Genomic DNA, 20,678 nt, shown 5'->3' with positions numbered 1-20,678 from the left:
GTAGAGACGGGGTTTCACCGTGTTAACCAGGATGGTCTCGATCTCCCGACCTCGTGATCCGCCCGTCTCGGCCTCCCAAAGTGCTGGGATTACAGGCTTGAGCCACCGCGCCCGGCCGGAACATTTAGTTTTATGCAGGGCTATTTCTCCCCCCAAAGATTGTAGTCAATTCCAGGACAACAGAGAAAACCCACTTTCTTTCCTTCTTTTGTGTATTCTTGCTGTATTGAGCACACAGTAGGTGCTGTGTAAATTCCCGCCGCCAAACACTCATTAACTGCTTTTGTGAAGCGACTGAAGTTATTGAGTGAAGCTGACTCCGGGTGGAGTGATACATTTGGCTACAGTGATTGAGCGGGCCCCTCTTCTCTGGGCCCCTTTTGTATCTTGTAATCTGTTGCACTTAAGTTGATACGTGAAATACACTTATTTGCAGTTGTGATCAGAACTGTGTAAACAGTGTCTGTGTTCGTAATTGGGATGCAGTAGGGACTTGAAAGTGGCTAACTTGAGAAGCGGCGCTGTGGATGATTTTCTTTGCAAGTGTTTCATTTTTAGTACGTTTTCGCAGTAAGCTATTACACAGAGCTAATGATGCATGATGCACAGAGCATTTCAAGCTACTCTGAAGAAAAGGCACCTCGGGGAGCTGCCTGTTTTGTTTTGTTTTAATGTAAAGTCCATTGCAGACCTAAAGCCCTTACAAGGAACATGGTCTCACTGTCGCGCCGCTTAGAAATCCAGGGAAAAGCGTCAGACGAGCCGTGGGCTAACAACGGCTACCTGAGGGCACCTTCTAACCATATTCTCGAACCTCAGAGAACCTTCCTAAATTCCCTTTCTAGAGTCCCCGCCCTCTGCTTGTCACCGTAGTGCGTCAAAGGCCCGTAGTCGTCACTGGAGGGAAAAAAGTACGTCGCGCGAGATTCTGCGACGGGATTTGGAAGTTAGGGAACAGCCGCGGCGCAAGCGCACTGGCCTCACAACCCCGGACGGCACGCGGGTAGGTAGGCTAGAACCTAGAGGAGGGGAGCAGAGCGTGCTGGGGTCTTTTATCGCTCTCCGCGCAGTGCGTGGGTCTGCGGATCCGTGGAGGTGCGGAGCCTCACTCGGCCTCCCCGGCTCGCGCGTGAGTGCGGCGGAAGCCCTTCTGCTCCTCCACGAGTTGGAGGAGTGCAGCGGACGTGCACCCCGGTGTCGGGACGCGAGCTCGTGCTCCTCTTTTCCTCCTAACGGTGGCCCCCACGCACACACTCCAGTCCCCCCGAGAGTTGATCTTCGCCCTTCAGCGCGCGCCTCCTTACCCGGCCCCTCCCACAGGCCCCCCGTTTCCGCCCGCTTGCTAGCTACCTAGCTCGCGTTCCGTAGTCGGCTTCGTCCCTGGGGTCCCTGCTTGGGGGCGGAGAAGATGGCTGGAGGACGTCTGCTGTTGGGGGGCGACTTCCTGTCGCCGCCGCCGCTGCCCCCCCTCCCGCCGCCGCCGCTGCCGCCCCTCCCGCCGCCCCCGCCCGAGCCAGTGCTGGAGCAGTGGCGCTATAGCCACGAAAGTGACTGGCAGTGGGCTCTGCGGCGCAGCTTCATCTGTCGGCACCTGCACAGCTATCCCGGGGCTGCCCTCGACCAGCTCCTCGCCCTCTCCGCCGCCTGGACCAACCACGTCTTCCTGGGCTGCAGGTGAGTAAGGTGTGGGTGTCGGGTTAGGGACGGGGGTGAGAGATGGGTGATGGGGGATCGGGTTAGGGACTGCGGTGGGGAGGGATCGATGATGGTGGTTGGGATAGGGACGGGGGCGGGATGCGTAGGATAGCTTGGAGGCTGGATATTTGGAGGTGCTGGAGGGCACTAGAGGGATCACTCTTGCCCTGGGGGTGGGGTGGCCGACTGTGGTGGCTGGGCATGACATAACAGCTAGTAGGGCGCAGAGATCGCGGAAGCGGACTCTCCAGGACCAGGGATGGAGATGAAGCAGCGCCTAGAAGAGGATTATTGAGAGATGGTCGTTGTAGTTGGTGGCGGTATTAGAGGACGTGGGAAATGATGAATAGCAGCATCTCGGACCTGCGTAGGGCCTTCCAAGCATGCAGTATCCGCAGAGAATATATTCGACAGTTGGGGTTGTGGGGGAAGGGCGAGGGGACCCCACTGTTCTAGTCTCCTCCTGACCACTCTCTTTTTCCATTCCCCTTAAATAAAACACCCCCCTCTACTTGCAGCCCCTAGCAGGGTCTTACTGTCTTCTCCTGGGGAGGCGGTACGTATCAGCTCTCAGAGCCGCAGCAGCGTCAGCCTTGCTTGTAGATTTGCGCATAATGTGTCTGGACTCAAACAAAGAAATGGATATATCTACTGTAAAAATGGATTGCCCTCTTTTTACCCTAAATGGGATCAGAAGGATTAACATTTGGCTCTGAGTGAGGTTTTAGGGGTGTGTGTGTGTGTGTGTGTGTGTGGTTTTAGTGGTGTGTGTGTGTGTGTGGTGGGTGGGTGTGTGTGTGTGTGTGTGGTGGGGGTGTGTGTTTGTTTGTTTTTCCCCCCTTTCCTAGAACCTGGTGACGTTTTGAACAGGCCTCTTTGAAAGCTCTTTGCATTGAATGGAGACTGCAGTATGGTTCCAACGCAGTTCTTTTTTTTTTTTTTTTGAGCAGGCTGCTTGGACCTCTGTCCTTCAGAACCCCTAAATCGGCCCTATACTACTCATTCCTTTGATAGACTGGGAGACGACTTCTTTCGACATTCCTGCAATCATAGTTTGTTTGTTTGTTTTTTATCAGGAAGGGTGAGAAATTCTGGAATATGATCATGTCAATTTTGGCCAGTTCAGTTCCAGGAGTGACTGTAACAGATGCAGAAAAAGGATTGTCTACTCCTGCCCTTAATTATTGAACATGGCATTCAGTGTGATATACTTTGCTCTCATCACATAAATTTATTTTTTTTGTCTTCTGTAGGTTAGCATAATTTCTACCACCAGAGATAATGATTAGGAGGAACTGGTTACAACTGAGGAAGCCTTAGTTATTAAACAAGTCAGATAAATCTACTTGACCTTTGCCTAACAATGTTGTTCTTGAGTTCAAAAGTTACCTTTATCCTATAATCATAAGTCTCCATCATATCACAGAAGGCCGTCGGGAATCTGAATCCTTAAAATACAATAAAAACAAAAACTTGAATGAGGGTAACCGTCCTTTGTGTTAATAAATCTTCCCACTAGAATGGAAGCTTCCTTAGGGATAGGGAGTTTGCTTTCTTGTTTACACCTTTATCCTCAGTGCCTAGAAGATTGCCTGCTAAATAATAGCTGCTCAATAAATGTGTGTGGAGTGAATGGATGTATACAGCTTTATGATGTATAACACATTTTAAATATTTATTTCATTTCCTACAACAACCTGGGGGATCAGGTGGCGTCTCATTTTTACTGCTAAATCAGTGGAGGCCAAGAAGTTAAGTGACGTGTCCAAGGTCTTACAGCTGGGGCTAGGACCCAGGTCTTCTGATGCCCAGACTGATGCTCTTTCCACTGAGCCACAGCTGCCATATTTGGGAAGGATGGATCATGAGTGAAAGCAAGTAACTGACATAAGCCACATCACTATATCTCAGGATTTAATTCCAAGAACAACACCCTTGTACATAAGCAGGGCATTAAAAACACAAAGTAGGCCAATGGTAGTTGGTGTTAAAGGCTCAAGCATTGCAGGCTGTTGTGTGTGCACTCAGGTGCATCTGTGGATACTATGTATGCTATAGTCACCATGTTACATTGTAGCTAAGTCAGTTTAGTTAATACAAGAATTGCCATTACATTATCAAATAGCTTAACTGAAAAGTAATGTTTGCATTATATCTGATAGCTTCCATATAGGAGAAAGGGAAGGGCCAATGAAGAATCTTGGAAGCTAGGGACCAAGTGCAGTCTTCCACTTTAGATGGGCTTTATGTTACCTCTCATCTTCAGGTGGGTAAAACTTGTGTTCCAATACTTGTTGATGTTAATGTAGATGTTGGCAGAGTTCTTGTTTTCTGTGACAGAATACTCTTCTCTCAAGTGAACTGCAGAATACATGGTGAAATAGCTCTTTCTAAACTTATATTGTTAATTCTTTTTCTTTTTTTTTTTTTTTTTTTTGAGACAGAGTCTTGCTCTGTCGCCCAGGCAGGAGTGCGGTGGCATGATCTCGGCTCACTGCAACCCCCACCTCCTGTGTTCAATCTATTCTCATGTCTCAGTCTCCTGAGTAGCTGGGATTGCGGGCATGCACCACTACACCTGGCTCATTTTTGTATTTTTGGTAGAGACGGGGTTTCGCCATTTTGGCCAGGCTGGTCTCGAACTCCTGGACTCAGGTGATCCGCCTGCCTTGGCTTCCCAAAGTGCTGGGATTACAGCAGTGAGTCACTGCACCTGGCCTTAAATTGTTGATTTGTTGCTCAAGGTTTATCACTTGACTTTTGGAACAGGCTGTGAACCAATAGCAAAGAGGAATTTCCTTGCTCTTTTTTCCCTCTGGCAAAATGTTTTGTGTTCCATTTTACTTGGGGCTGAAATAAACTTCTAGGTCAAATAAATCTTTGAAAATTCCTTCATCATAAGACCAAGCCAGGAGGAACTCAAATGTGCAGGGAAACAGAACATATTTCATTCCTTTTGGTGATGGTGGCAATTTCCACAGAACAAATTTGGGTATCTTCTTGACTCTGTAACTGGGGTTTTCAAACTTAAGTACACATCAAAATCACCTGTTAGGCTTGTTGAAACAGATTGCTGGGTCCCAGCCCCAGGGTGTCTGACTGGGTAGGTCTGAGGTGGGACCTCACAATTTGTATTTTTGACAAGTTCCCAGGTGATGCCGATGTTGCTGATCCAGAGAACAGCACTCTCAGAACCACTGCTTTTTAGGATAAAATAAAAATGTTTCTATTCTGTTTTTTAATCATTTTCTCCCTCATTGTCCAGGCAACCAGAAAGCTCAAATGGCTAAAATTGTTTCACTTCGTTTTTTCATTTGTCTGTTCCGTTCAAGTAAACAACTTAACCAAGAATTTTTTCTGCAAGCAATTTCTAAGATTTGTGGCTAGTGAAAAATTAGTTCAGTTTTCTGACCAACTACACCTGCAGCACTTAAATAATTGTACATATGAATGCCTAAAGAACTGTGTGATTTTTACTTAAAATTGTAGATAGTGTCTTTATATTTAATAAAGCAGTTTGATTAACTGGGGCATTTAGTTTTCCAGTCGTTGATCAATAAGATTAGAAGGAGAATCCTGGCCTACTATTTACCTTTGATGAGACATTAATTAATAGATAAAATATACCTTAAAATGAAACCAGCTTTGCTCCCTTATTTGTCTCTTCCTGGTTGATACAAGACTGGTGTTTGGAAGGTAGATGCTGGCTGGGCTCATGTTGCAAAACTGTGCACATAGTAGGGAGAGTGCAGCAATCACTAGCTAATTAAATGGGTGTGGGAGCTTTTGAAAGATTATCAGTAATCTGGGTATATGTTATTCACTTATGATGTCAGGAGTCTCATTAATTGTTGTTGTTGTTGTTGTTGTTGTTGTTTTAATAAAGATGGGGTTTCCCTGTGTGGCTCAGGCTGATCTTGAACTCCTGAGCTCAAGTGATCCACCTGCCTTGGCCTCCCAAAGTGCTGGGATTACAGGAGTGAGCCACCGTGCCTGGTCTGAGTCTTTTTTTCTTTTTCTTTTCTCTTCTCTTTTCTTTCCTTTTCTTTCTTTCTTTCTTTCTTTTTTTTTTTTTTTTTTTTGTGACAGTATTTCGCTCTTGTTTCCCAGGCTGGAGTGCAATGGCGCGATCTCAGCTCACCACAACCTCCACCTCCTGAGTTCAAGTGATTCTCCTGCCTCAGCCTCCCTAGTAGCTGGGATTACAGGCGTGCACCACCACACCTGACTAATTTTGTATTTTAGTGGAGACAGGGTTTCTCCATGTTGGTCAGGCTGGTCTGGAACTCCTGACCTCAGGTGATCCGCCCACCTTGGCCTCCCAAAGTGCTGGGATTACAGGCATGAGCCACTGTGGCCAGCGTGTTTTTTGTTTTTTGTTTTTTGTTTTTGAGAGAGCCTTGCTCTGTCACCCAGGCTGAAGTGCAATGGCGTGATCTCAGCTTAGTGCAGCCTCCGCCTCCCAAGTTCAAGCCATTCTCCTGCCTCCACCTTCCAAGTAGCTGGGATTACAGGCGTGCACCACCACACCCAGCTAATTTTGTTTGTATTTTCAGTAGAGACAGGGTTTCACCATGTTGGCCAGGCTGGTCCTGACCTCAGGTGATCCGCCCACCTGGGTCTTCCAAAGCACTGGGATTACAGGCATGAGCCATTCCACCAGGCTCCGGCCCAAGTCTTATGAATAGTTTTTTTTTTTTTTTTAATTAGTTTTCCTTATGAATAGTTTTGAATAAACAATTTTATACTTGGAAACCTTAATCTTTGCTTAATTTTCAAATCTCAGCTTTTTTATTTGAACTTAGTAGAACAGTTTAATATATTTTTTTAAAGTTTTATAAAAAGGCTGTGCCTGGTGGCCCATGCCTGTAATCCCAGCACTTTGGGAACCTGAGGCGGGCAGATCACGTGAGGTCAGGAGTTTGAGACCAGCCTGGCCAATGTGGTAAAACTCCATCTCTATCAGGCGTGATGATGGGTGCTTGTAGTCCCAGCTACTCGGGAGGCTGAGTTGGGAGAATCACTTGAACCTGGGAGGCAGGGGTTACAATGAGCCGAGATAGCATCACTGCACTTCAGCCTGGGCGCCAGATCGAGAGTCCGTCTCAAAAAAAAAAAAAAAAAAAAAAAAGTTTGTAAGCATCTATTGCTGAATATTTATTAAATTTCACCTGCCATTGTATATTATAGTGGTTTATGTTATTCATAGGTACGCATATATATGCACCTGTTTTGTGTCCAGAGATGTAAAACTTACGAAGACAGATGTTTTTGTTCATTAGAAATCATCTTTTTATGTGCTAGATATGGTGGGATAGTTGAGTCACATCCTGGTTTCCAAAAGCTTGGTATACTATCAGCTACTTTTGAGAACCATAGACCTCAGAATTTTGGGATTCTTTTTTTTTTCTTTTTCTTTTGAGACAGTCTCGCTCTGTCACCCAGGCTGGAGTGCAGCCTGTGGTATCAGCTCACTGCAACCTCCGCCTCCCGGGTTCAAGCGATTCTCTTGCCTCAGCCTCCTGTGTAGCTGGGTCTACAGGCGCACGCCACCACGACTGGCTAATTTTTGTATTTTTAATAGAGACAGGGTTTCACCATGTTGTCCAGGCTGGTCTTGAACTCCTAGCCTCAAGTGATCTGCCTGCCTCGGCCTCCCAAAGTGCTGGGATTACAGGCATGAGCCCCCATGCCTGGCCTGGTTTTCTTTTTTAAGCATTTATAATCTAAAGGGTAACTTAGCAGACTTAAAAATATAGTACGTGTGCATCTTAAAAAATTACTATATTAGACTTGCCTTAATGATATCTTACATTTTATTCAATAATACGAATAGTGTATAACCATTAAAACTCACGTGGTAATGATGTGGAGAAAAGGCTTATGGTACAGTAAATTAACAGAAAACCCCCACCAGATTTCAAATCAACATAGATGACCTGATAGTGATGGGGAGTTATGGAAAACACAGAAAAAACATTAAAAAATAAACCTCAACATGGCCGGGACGCGATGGCTCACACCTGTAATCCCAGCACCAAATTGGGAGGCTGAGGCAGGCAGATCACGAGGTCAGGAGTTCGAGACCAGCATGGCCAACATGGTGAAACCCAGTCTCTACTAAAAATACAAAAATTAGCTGGGTGTGATGGTGTGCTCCTGTAATCCCAGCTACTTGGGAGGCTGAGACAGGAGAATCCCTTGAACCGAGGAGGCGGAGGCTGCAGTGAGCCAAGATCACGCCATTGCCTGGGCAATAGAGTAAGACTCAGTCTCAAAAAAAAAAAAAAAAGATTAGTTAAAAAAAAAAAACCCAACATGTTGATGAAGTTATCAGTAGTTGGAGTTATTATTACTATTTTTGAGATAGGTTCTCACTCTGTCACCCAGGCTGGAGTGCAGTGGTGTGATCACAGCTCACTGTAGCCTCAACTTCCTAGGCTCAAGTGATTTGAGTAGTTGGGATTACAGGTGTATGCCACCATGTCCAGCTTTTTTTTTTTTTCCCTTTGTAGAGACAGGGTCTTGCCATGTTGCCCAGGCTGATCTCGAACTCCTGGGCTTAAGTGATCCTCTTGCCTTGGTCTCCCAGAGTGTTAGGATTACAGGTGTGAGCCACCGCTCCCGGCCAGTGGTTGGGAATGTAGGTGCTTTTCTTGGTGGATTTTCTAAAATTCCTGGTGTTAAACGTGTTACTTTAAAACATACTATTAAAAAATAGACTCTGGAGAAACTGAATAATAAAAGCTTTACTGCCTTGGCTTACTTTAAATATGTGGCACCACTTTTTTATCTTTGGATAGCTACTCTGAATAATTGTAGAAGCCTCGTGGTCTTACTAAACACTCCAGATTCATATTTACATTGTTCTTTGAATAGTGAAGTGTTTGTTAGGTACTATATAGTCTTTTTCATTATTGTTCAAGCTGGCTGGGCTTCTTCAGTATTATGACTTCATAGCAAAGGACAGAGAACTGTATCAGCAACCTATGCAAAGACTTATTTTTATGGCCTATGGGTGAAGTTGAATTTTGTGGCAGATGTAATGAATAGGGTATAGTAAGTAGGTAGAGTAATTACTAATGCTGGAAGAAACCTGAGAAAAGTGAGCATGAATGAGTGAGCCCTAAGTGCATCACACCGTAAGACATATATGCCATTCGCAGTTGTACACTGTACTTGGAATCAGGCTCTAACTGAAGGTCTGGAGAATATTGACTGGAATTCAAGGTAAGTTGCCTGGTTGTAGGGCCACTTTTGGTAACAGGCGTGGGATTAGTAGTTTAAGATGTATAGACTCATCTCATTTTCATGGTGTTTTTTTTTTGTTTTTGAGATGGAGTTTTACTCTTGCTGCCCAGGCTGGAGTGCAATGGCGTAATCTCGGCTCACTGCAACCTCTGCCTCCCGGGTTCAAGCGATTCTCCTGTCTCAGCCTCCCAAGTAGCTGGGATTACAGGCATGTGCCATCACACCCGGCTAATTTTTGTATTTTTAGTAGAGACAGGATTTGTCTATGTTGGTCAGGCTGGTCTCGAATTCCCGACCTCAGGTGATCCACCTGCCTTGGCCTCCCAGAGTGTTGAGATTACAGGTGTGAGCCACATGTGCCCGGCTTTTGTTTTTATCTCATATTTTGGAAATGGGACTCCCCAGTTTGAATGGAAGTGATATGTAGAATGTATTGTGTTTATTTTATTTTATTTTAATTATTTTTGAGACAGAGTCTCGCTCTTGTCGTCCAGACTGGAGTGCAGTGGTGCCATCTCAGCTCACTGCAACCTCCGCCTCCCAGGTTCAAGTGATTCTCCTGCCTCAGCCTCCCAAGTAGCTGGGATTACAGGCACCTGCCACCATGCCTGGCTAATTTTTGTGTTTTTAGTAGAGACGGGGTTTCACCATGTTGGCCAGGCTGGTCTTGAACTCCTGACCTCAGGTGATCTGCCCACCCCAGCCTCCCAAAGCATTGGGATTATAGGTGTGAGCCACCCTGCCCAGCCATATTGTGTTTTAGACTGTGCTTTCTGATGTTCAGATAAGAGTCAATGAAGATAAAATTACTCTTGGTATTTAAATACTCGTGCTAGCTTTAGCAGCAACAGTTGTCAATAGAAAGTGCAGGTTACAACTGAGCTAGCTTCCAGCAATCTGTCGGGGAGGCCACCGTGCCTTGACTTCTGTTTTGCGTGGAATGATACGTGATGGGTGTGCAACCTGTTCTGCTGAAAATGGAAAATGTTACCCTCCTTCTGGTTTAGAACTGATTCATGTAAAGGTGTGATAGTTACTCATTTTCAGAACTTTCTTCCCAAATGCTACCAGAAATCTCTTTTTTGGTCCTAGGCTGGGGAAGGCTCTGAAGGTAGGAAGGGAGAACAGGTAACCGTGATAACAAACACTTCACTTGAGCTCCTGTTTCTGTTTCTCTGTAGTAAAATGTTATTCTATCAAGCAGTCAATCTTCATAAGGAGCCTTTTTTTTAAAAAAAAGAAAAAAAAAAAAAAAAAAGAGTCGGTCTCAGCCGGGTGCAGTTGCTCATGCTGTAATCCTAGCACTTTGGGAAGGTTGAGGCGGGTGGATTACCTGAGGTCAGGAGTTCAAGATCAGCCTGGCCAGCATGGCAAAACCCCGTCTCTACTAAAAAAATACAAAAATTAGCTAGGCATGATGGCGCATGCCTGTAATCCCAGCTACTTGGGAGGCTGAGGCAGGAGAATTGCTTGAACCCAGGAGGTGGTGGTTGCAGTGAGCTGATACTGTGTCACTGCACTCCAGCCTGGGAGACAGAGCAAGACTCCCTCTCAAAAAAAAAAAAAAAAAGAGAGAGAGAGAGAGAGAGAGGGTCTCACTCTGTCACCCGGGCTGGAGCGCAGTGGTGCTATCACAGCTCACTGCAGCCTTGACCTTCCCTGCTCAAGTGATCCTCCCACCTCAGCCTCCCAAGTAGCTGGGACTCCAGGCATGGGTCACCATGCCTGGCTATGTTTTTCGTTTGTTTTTTTATTTTTGAAATGATGGTGTTTTGCCATGTTGTCCAGGCTGGTCTTGAATTCCTGGCTTCAAGTGATCTGCCCACCTCCACCTCTCAATGTGCTGGGATTACAGGCATGAACCACTGTGCCCAGCCAGGAGACATTTTTTAATTGTATATTTTAAAGCTTTGTCTTAAAATTTCAAACACACAAAAATAGAAAAGAGTTTAATGAATCCCATGTACCCATCACTCAGCAATCATCAGCAGTCTGCCATACTACCCTTCTTCCTTCATCTATTCTGCCCTAGCTTTTTGTGGGCACTAGTCTGAAGTATATTTTTTAAAATCCTGACATCATTTCACCTGTACATTCTTCAGTACACATCTGTATCAGATAAGAATTTTTAAAAATAGAGTTACGATTGCATTATTCATGTCCAACAAAATTAACAGTAATTTCTTAAAAATCACCCAATGCCTCTTTCATGTCGTTTTCTTCATTTGTCTCAAATGTCTTTTTACAGTTTGATTCATTCATGATACAAAGTCTATACAGTGTATTTGATCCATCTCCTTTAACCTATAGCCACTCCCTCCTACAGTATTTATTTGATGACTGGGCTGTCACATACTGTTCCCTCATTCTGGAGTTGGATAGTTCCATTCTTGTGGTGTTTCACATGTTTCTGGGAGTCAGGAACTTGATGAGGTTCAGGTTTAATTCTCTGAAGAGCCATAATGCTTTCTAGATAGTGCCGTGATGTCCTATTGTATCACATCTTGGGGTACATGTTTCATTGTCCCACTTTTAGTGATATTAAGATGATGAAGTCCCCAATCAGCTTTTTAAACTGAAATTTTTCTTGAGATAATTATAGATTCACATGCAACTGTAAGAAATAATACAAAGAGATGGCCGGGTGCGGTGACTCATGCCTGTAATCCCAGCACTTTGGAAGGCTGAGGCTGGCGGAGAGGTCAGGAGGTTGACACCAGCCTGGCCAACATGGTGAGACATGTTGAGTCTCACATGTCTTAGTGAGACAGGTATCTTACTAAAAATACAAAAATTAGCCCTGCATGGTGATGCATGCTTATAGTCCCAGCTACTTGGGCAACTGAATCAGGAGAATCACTTGAACCCAGGAGACGGAGGTTGCGGTGAGCCGAGATCACACCATTGCATTCCAGCATGGGTGACAGAGCGAGACTCTGTCTCAAAAAAAAAGTTCCTTTTTGTCTCAAGTAGTGTTCCATAGTGTATTTGTACCAGAATCTAACTATTCACCTGTTGAAGGACATCTGGGTTGATTGTAGTTTTGGGCTGTTACAAATAAAGCAGGTTTTTGTGTGAACATAAGTTCTCATTTCTCTGCAATAAATGTCCAAGAGTGTAATTGCAATTGCTGGATCAAGTGGTAACTGATTTTTTTCTTTTTTTTTTTTTTTTTTTGGAGGCGGAGTTTCATTCTTGTTGCCCAGGCTGGAGTGCAGTGGTGCAATCTTGGCTCACTGCAACGTCCGCCTCCTGGGTTCAAGCGATTCTGCCTCAGCCTCCCGAGTAGCTGGGATTACAGGCATGTGCCACCACGTCCGACTAGTTTTGTCTTTTTAGTAGAGACGGGGTTTCTCTATGTTGGTCAGGCTGGTCTCAAACTCCCGACCTCAGGTAATCCGCCCACCTTGGCCTCCCAAAGTGCTGGGATTACAAGCGTGAGCCACCGCACCCAGTTTGATGTTTGGTTTTATAAGCAGCTACCAAACTGTTTTCCAGAGTGACTGTATAATTTTACATTCCCAGCAGCAATGTCTGAGTGATCCAGTTTCTTCTCATTTTTGCCAGCATTTGGTATTGTCACTTTTTTTTTTTTTTTGGAGACGGAGTCTTGCTGTGTCACCCAGGCTGCAGTGCAGTGACACAATCCCGGCTCTCTACAACCTCTGCCTCCCAGGTTCAAGCGATTCTCTTGCCTCATACTCCTGAGGAGCTGTGATTATAGGCACATGCCACCACGCCAAGCTAATTTTTGTATTTTTAGTAGAGACGGGATTTCACCGTGTTGGTCAGGCTGGTCTTGAACTCCTGACCTCGTGAATCACCCGTCTTGGCCTCCCAAAGTGCTGGGATTACAGGCGTGAGCTACCGTGCCCAGCCATTGTCACTTTTTTATTTTGGCCATTCTAATAAGTGTATAGTGATACCTCATTGTGATTTTTAAATTGCATTTCCCTGCTGGCTAGTGATGAACATCTTTTCATGTGCTTATTTGCAATCTGTCTATCCTCTTTGGTGAAATATTTTGTTTATGTCTTTTGTTCATTTTTTAATTTGATTTTTTTTTTACTGTTGAGTTTTAGGTACTAGTCTTTTGTCAAGTGTGTGGTTTACAACTATTTTCTCCCAGTCTTCAGCTTGACTTTTCATCCTCTTCACAGTCTTTCAAGAGCAAAAATTTTTACTTTTTTTTTTTTTTTTTTTTTTTTTTTTTTGAGACGGAGTCTCGCTCTGTCACCCAGACCCAGACTGGAGTGCAGTGGCGCGATCTCGGCTCACTGCAACCTCCACCTCCCAGGTTCGAGTGATTCTCCTGCCTCAGTCTTCCAAGTAGCTTGGACTGCAGGTGTGTAGCACCATGCCCAGCTATTTTTTTTTTCTATTTTTGTAGAGAGAGGGTGTTGCCAATGTTGGCCAGGCTGGTCCTGAACTCCTGACCTCAAGTAATCCACCTGCCTTGGCCTCCCAAAGTGCTGGGATTATGGGAGTGAGCCACCGCACCCAGCCAAAACTTTTTAATTTCAGTGAGGTCCGTTTTATCACCAGTTTCTTTATGGATGGATCATGCTTGCTATCAAGCCTAAGAACTGTTTGCCTAGCTCTAGATCCCACAGATTTTCTCTTGTGTTTTTTTCAATAAAAGTTTCAGGCCGGGCGCGGTGGCTCAAGCCTGTAATCCCAGCACTTTGGGAGGCCGAGACGGGCGGATCACGAGGTCAGGAGTTCGAGACCATCCTGGCTAACACGGTGAAACCCCGTCTCTACTAAAAAATACAAAAAACTAGCCGGGCGAGGTGGCGGGCGCCTGTAGTCCCGGCTACTCGGGAGGCTGAGGCAGGAGAATGGCGTAAAAACCCGGGAGGCAGATCTTGCAGTGAGCTGAGATCTGGCCACTGCACTCCAGCCTGGGCGACACAGCGAGACTCCGTCTCAAAAAAAAAAAAAAAAAAAAAGTTTCATAGTTTTACATTTAGGTTTATGATGCATTTTGAGTTAGTTTTTTGTAAGGTGTGAGGTTTAGGTTGTAGAGTTTTGTTTTTTTTTTGTTTGTTTGTTTTTTGTTTTGCCTATGGATGCCCACTTGTTGCGGTGCCATTTGTTGAGAAGGCTATCCTTCCTCCATTGAATTGCCTTGGCACCTTTGTCAGTAATCAGTTGAGAATATTTGCTTGGGTCTGACTGTGAGTTCTTCCTCCATTAGCTTTTCACCTAATAGGTTTAGCAGCCATTGATTGATTGATTGGTTGGTTGATTTTTTTTTTTTTTTTTGAGATGGAGTCTAGCTCTGTCGCCCAGGCTGGAGTGCAGTGGCATAATCTCGGCTCGCTGCAGCCTCTGCCTCCCAGGTTCAAGCAGTTTTCCTGCCTCAGCCTCCTGAGTAGCTGGTATTACAGGTGTCCACCACCATGCCCGGGTAATTTTTGTATTTTTAGTAGAGATGGAGTTTCACTATGTTGGCCAGGCTGTTCTCGAACTCCTGACCTCAAGTGATCCACCTGCTTCGGCCTTCCAAAGTGCCGAGATTACAGGTGTGAGCCACCATACCCGCCTGATGATCGTTTTTTATTTTATTATAGGTTACGAAATGGTAGTAGTCCATCGTTCCTTCATTTATTAGCTGGAATGCTTCTCTAAAAGATATTTTCCTCATCATCTCTTTGGTTGCTCTAAGTACAGTTTATACAGGAAAATGCAGGATAAATGTTTGCTTTCTTCCTTTCATATTTACCTGTTTGCAGAATAATGACATGGTTCCTTCCATCCTTCAAAGGTGACCAATAATAGTTTGTAAGTATCATTATGAACTAATGGATTTTCAACATATTTGATGTGTTTCAATCCATTGCCATCATTGTTCTTATCGATATTTTAGTTGGCTCACTTTGCCAGTATGAGTTTATTCAGATTGGCTTCTGAGTCCATTTGACACAACCCCTTTGATCTTTGACAGATTCCTTGGTTTTAGGTGCTAGAAGATTTCTCAGGCTCACCTTAGACATTTCCTGCCACAGACTTAGAATCAGCCACTTCTCTAAGGACCCTGATTCCATTTCAAGAGAAGTGGTAGAGACCACAATCAAAACAAATCATGAATTTATACTGATATTTTCAATTCAAATTAAGGTTTTTGCTAAAAATTTTTTGAGTTTATATTTGTATGTCTTATGCTGAAAAAATCTTGATTTCCTAATTAGTAACATAATTATTCATTTGATGGGTAAATATTTTAGGGCCGATTCTTTGGTTTTATAGCCAAAATACCCTGTTGATAAAGTCTTGTGGGAGCAATTATGAGACTGGCTTATTTTGAAGCTTTTTTGAAAAGACATCCTTACCTGTTTTAACTCTAGATTATATTAACTTAAATAGGTACAGCCCACGCCTGATGGAAAAAATTCTCCAAATGGCTGAAGGTATTGATATTGGGGAGATGCCTTCATATGATCTGGTGCTGTCCAAGCCTTCCAAAGGTCAAAAACGCCACCTCTCAACATGTGATGGTGAGTATACTTGTTTCTGAAAGGTGGGATTTGAAGAAACATGGCTTTCAAAAATGGTATGAGTGTGGTATATGATTTCAAATAACATTGGTAATATTAGTTCTTACGGGTAAAAGAGTTTTAGCTTTTAGTTATATACACTTTTTTGAGTATGCTTAATAGAATTGAAAACTAAGAATATCGAAATCATATTATTATGCAGTCCTTGAAATTTATGCCATGGAACCGCCCTCTAAATAAAATCTTATCCTGTGATCACTTGAGCATCTAAATCCCTAAATCCTCTTGGATGGGTCCGGGATGGACGAGCTTTCTACTGAGCAGTGTTACAGGGAGGAAGCTCTAGTGTCTAGTATAGCCTCATCAGAGTTCATCTATAGCTTTAAATTTGGCATCTCACATAAATCATTAGTTTCCAGCTGTTGTTTGTTCTAGAAAGAAAATAGAGCAAACACCCTTTTGTGATGAATGGGTCAGAGCTGAGGTTTTGAAGTTGAAAACTTTTGATCATTCTTTTTCTTTGATTTTTAGTCACAACTATGTAAAGCACCATCACAGAGTCACTCACCTCTGATACAAAAGAGAAAGGCTTTGTAACTGCCTCTGCTCATCATCTGCCTTGCATTAGAACCATCTTTCCCATTTTCAATCCTTAAGTGAGCTTTTCAGCATGGGTGGTATGAGATTGTACTGGAACAATCTTCCAGTCCACTTCACCTTCCAGCACAAGTGAAGAGTACACTTCACCTGTGCTTTAGCTCATTTGATGCAAAAGCAGCTACCAGTAATGTGTGGTGGTGACCTGCATACTTGACTCAATGGTATATTTTCTATCAAGGGTCTTCCCATACATGTGGAAAGACAGGGAACATCCCTCCTTACGCTGGAATCTTACATTGATAATTGAGTCCCTTCACCCAAATGATGTGAAGTTTTTGTGATGGAAGTATCTTGTACCAACAATGCAGCTTGCAAATAATATGGTTGGTACTATTTTCCTGTTTGGTTCTTTTGAAATATTCCCATTTTAATGAATTGTAAATTTCACTCATTCTATAGGTCAAAATCCTCCTAAAAAGCAAGCCGGTTCCAAATTCCATGCGAGACCTCGTTTTGAGCCTGTACATTTTGTAGCTAGTAGTTCAAAAGATGAAAGACAGGAAGATCCTTATGGCCCTCAAACAAAAGAGGTAAATGAACAAACACATTTTGCCAGCTTGCCAAGAGACATCTACCAAGATTATACTCAAGACTCTTTCAGTATACAAGATGGGAATTCTCAGTATTGTGATTCATCAGGATTCATTCTCACAAAAGACCAGCCTGTAGCAGCCAACATGTATTTTGACAGTGGGAACCCTGCCCCAAGCAGCACATCACAGCAGGCAAACTCTCAGTCAACTCCTGAGCCTTCACCATCACAGACATTTCCCGAGTCCGTGGTAGCCGAGAAGCAGTATTTTATTGAAAAGTTAACGGCAACAATCTGGAAGAACCTTTCTAATCCAGAGATGACTTCTGGATCTGATAAAATTAATTATACATATATGTTAACTCGTTGTATTCAGGCATGTAAGACAAATCCTGAGTATATATATGCTCCTTTAAAGGAAATTCCTCCTGCTGACATCCCCAAAAATAAAAAACTTCTAACTGATGGCTATGCTTGTGAAGTTAGATGCCAAAATATCTACTTAACTACAGGTTATGCTGGCAGCAAGAATGGGTCCAGGGATCGAGCTACAGAACTAGCTGTAAAACTCTTGCAGAAACGTATTGAAGTTAGAGTTGTCCGGCGGAAATTCAAACATACGTTTGGAGAGGACCTCGTGGTGTGTCAGATTGGCATGTCCTCCTATGAATTTCCTCCAGCTCTGAAACCACCAGAAGACCTGGTGGTACTGGGTAAAGATGCTTCCGGGCAGCCAGTTTTTAATGCTTCCGCCAAACACTGGACCAATTTTGTCATTACAGAAAATGCAAATGATGCAATTGGTATCCTTAACAATTCTGCCTCATTCAACAAGATGTCAATTGAATACAAATATGAGATGATGCCAAATCGCACATGGCGTTGTCGAGTGTTTTTACAAGATCACTGCTTAGCTGAAGGTTATGGAACCAAGAAAACAAGTAAACATGCAGCTGCCGACGAGGCTTTGAAAATTCTTCAAAAAACACAGCCCACTTATCCATCTGTCAAAAGTTCACAATGCCATACAGGCTCTTCACCCAGAGGATCTGGAAAGAAGAAAGATATAAAGGATCTTGTAGTTTATGAGAATTCTTCAAATCCCGTGTGCACGCTGAATGACACAGCTCAGTTTAACCGAATGACAGTTGAGTATGTCTATGAAAGGATGACAGGCCTCCGCTGGAAATGCAAAGTGATTCTAGAGAGTGAAGTAATTGCAGAAGCAGTTGGGGTGAAGAAAACTGTCAAATATGAAGCTGCTGGGGAAGCTGTGAAAACCCTCAAAAAGACCCAGCCGACTGTCATTAACAACTTGAAGAAAGGAGCTGTTGAAGATGTGATTTCAAGAAATGAAATTCAGGGCCGCTCAGCAGAGGAGGCTTACAAACAACAAATCAAAGAAGATAACATTGGAAATCAGCTTCTGAGAAAGATGGGTTGGACTGGTGGTGGTTTAGGTAAATCTGGTGAGGGCATACGGGAGCCTATCTCAGTCAAAGAGCAGCATAAGCGGGAAGGGCTTGGTCTGGATGTAGAGAGGGTGAATAAAATTGCCAAGAGAGATATTGAACAGATCATCAGAAACTATGCCCGCTCCGAGAGCCACACAGATTTGACTTTCTCTAGAGAGCTGACTAATGACGAACGGAAGCAAATACATCAGATTGCCCAGAAGTATGGTCTTAAGAGTAAGTCTCATGGGGTGGGCCATGATAGGTACCTGGTGGTAGGTAGAAAAAGACGGAAGGAAGACCTACTAGATCAGCTCAAACAGGAAGGCCAAGTGGGCCATTACGAGCTTGTTATGCCTCAAGCAAATTGAGATCTTACTAATTTATTTTGTAAATGCCTAATGAGGCAGATTTTTGAATTAAAGAGATGCTACATGTTCCGGTTGCAGAGTATATTCATAAGATGTCTCACCTTGTTCATTTCACATAGTGGTTTATTAGATATTGGAACCTAAAGAATTCTGTCTACTTGTATTAGCTTAATCCAGCAGATGATATTGTGCAGTTACTGTTTGTGTCTTTGATATTGCTGTGTCCCTCAGATTTTAGTAGTTTGACAAGCAAGAACACATATCCAAATGGAATTTTACCCCGAGAAATTCTCATTTTAAAGGGCATAGCACAGCAACCTGCAACAATATGTAAAGTTGATATTGACTACAATAAAAATCCAGTCTTAATTCCAGATTTACTGAAAATGTCAGATCATTTTGTATTAATCTATTTTCATCTTTGTGTGAAGCCAGTTATAGAATGTTTAACAATAAATTGTGCTGTACACGTAAATGTCCTTACCAACTAAATGATGTAAAAGTTTCTTAAAGTAATTTTAGTGTTCATTTATTTATAACTTCTACCATGTGATTTCCAGAATATTGGAAGTGATTTACTGTATCTTGTGATATATGGGTTTTAACAAATTCTAGTCTTCACGCTGAGAGAGCACTACTTGAGAGCAGTTGAAAGTTTCAAAAACTTTGGTTCAATCTGAAGAAAGGAAGCTTGAACTGTTTGTTCTTGGTGCCTTGCAGAGAGACTCACAGCAACTCTCCATTATAGCTTTCACACGGTTTGGATGTGCAGCACATCCAAGGCAACCACAGCTGTGGTAGAGCTTGGTAAAAGACTGAAGATACATTGGTGCTTTGATGAAAAGGTCAGTTGGCTGGTCCCTCTCTCAAAAAGCTTATTAAGCCTGAAAAGCCAACTTTGTAACATATTTAAAACTGCTATTTTCGCTTATTTCTGGAATGTAAAAAAAAAAATGTATAAAAAGAATTAGTGTATGCTTCCTGAATAAAAAGGAGCCAAAGTTGATCAGAATGGTGGCGTGCTCATTTCCGGGCAGCAGCCTTGTAGCAGCACTGGGTCTCTGGAGAACGGAAGTGGTGTTTGCACAGAATAGTTCAGCACCCAGAGCACATGTGGATGAATGTCCGGATTTAACAGATAGGAATCAGTCAACTATCACTTTTTTCCTGTGGGCCAACATGCTGGCTTCAACCAAATCTTAGGCCGCTCCCTTTTATGTGATTTTGTTTTTGTATCTCAGGTAAATCAAGTATAACCTCATAAAAGCACAGGGGAATTTACCATTGATCATTGGACACCTCTAATGAAATGATGTTCGGGACAATTAGGTGGTTTACAGTGCTTGAAAACATTTAGCACCATGCTTGACATGTAATTGGCCAACAAGAAATCGTAATTTCCTTTCCCCTGTTTTGTTTGTTTGTTTGTTTTTGAGATGGAGTTTCGCTCTTCTTGCCCAGGCTGGAGTGCAATGGTGTGGTCTCGACTCACTGCAGCCTCCACCTCTTGGATTCAAATGATTCTCCTGTGTCAACCTCCCAAGTAGCTGGGATTACAGGCACCCGCTGCCACGCCTGGCTGATTTTTGTATATTTAGTAGAGACGGGATTTCACCATGTTGACCAGGCTGGTCTTGAAGTCCTGACCCTCAGGCAATCTGCCCACCTCGGCCTCCCAAAGTGCTGGGATTACAGGTTTGAGCCAACGCGCCCGGCCCTGTTTTTTATATTTTACATTAAGCGGCTGCCCACTGTGGTTAAATTAATGCTTAAAAAACATAAAAGGATTAGCCTTTATACCTGGATCTCTGTAACTGGTAATCATCTACAGTAACTAACCAGTGTGATAATGGTTTTCCATTAACGGTCTTTCTACAGTGCATAGCCTTTCTTAATGTAGGTAGGAAGAGAAATGAGGTGTACATTTTATTTTGGCACTTCATATTAACATTGGCAAAAAGAACTAAGCAATATATTTATAGATATTATAGGATTACAATTTTTTTTTCTTTTTTTTTTTGAGACAGGGTCCCACTCCGGTTACCCAGTCTGGAGTGCAGTGGCGCAATCTCAGCTCATTGCAACTTCCGCCTCCGGAGTAGCTGGGACTACAGGTGCACACCACCTGGCCTGGCTAATTTTTTGTATTTTTAGTGGAAATGGGATTCTGGTCTCAAGCTCCTGGAGTTACACAGCCCACCCTCTTCAGCCTCCC

At 43.5% G+C, this 20,678-nt stretch overlaps 2 protein-coding genes across 3 annotated transcripts in view; one reads left to right on the top strand and one right to left on the bottom strand.

Annotated features, from left to right (window-relative positions):
* The window catches only part of NDUFA1 (NADH:ubiquinone oxidoreductase subunit A1), a 970,503-nt gene that overhangs the window by 292,730 nt on the left and 657,095 nt on the right, over positions 1-20,678 (bottom strand). The window lies entirely within an intron of this gene.
* Positions 611-19,469, top strand: NKRF (NFKB repressing factor). 2 transcript variants are annotated; one of them, XM_050776094.1, is made up of 3 exons: positions 611-1,674; positions 15,316-15,446; positions 16,506-19,469. In XM_050776094.1, the coding sequence occupies exons 1-3, from the start codon at positions 1,409-1,411 to the stop codon at positions 18,461-18,463; spliced, it is 2,355 nt and encodes a 784-aa protein (XP_050632051.1). In that variant the 5' UTR covers positions 611-1,408; the 3' UTR covers positions 18,464-19,469. The 2 variants fall into 2 exon arrangements, with proteins under 2 accessions (XP_050632051.1, XP_050632052.1); XM_050776095.1 differs by lacking the exon at positions 611-1,674 and adding an exon at positions 1,755-3,961.

Source organism: Macaca thibetana, chromosome X, assembly GCF_024542745.1.
Source record: "Macaca thibetana thibetana isolate TM-01 chromosome X, ASM2454274v1, whole genome shotgun sequence".
NCBI classification, from domain to species: Eukaryota; Metazoa; Chordata; class Mammalia; order Primates; family Cercopithecidae; genus Macaca; species Macaca thibetana.
This window is presented reverse-complemented; position numbering and strand designations above follow the sequence as displayed.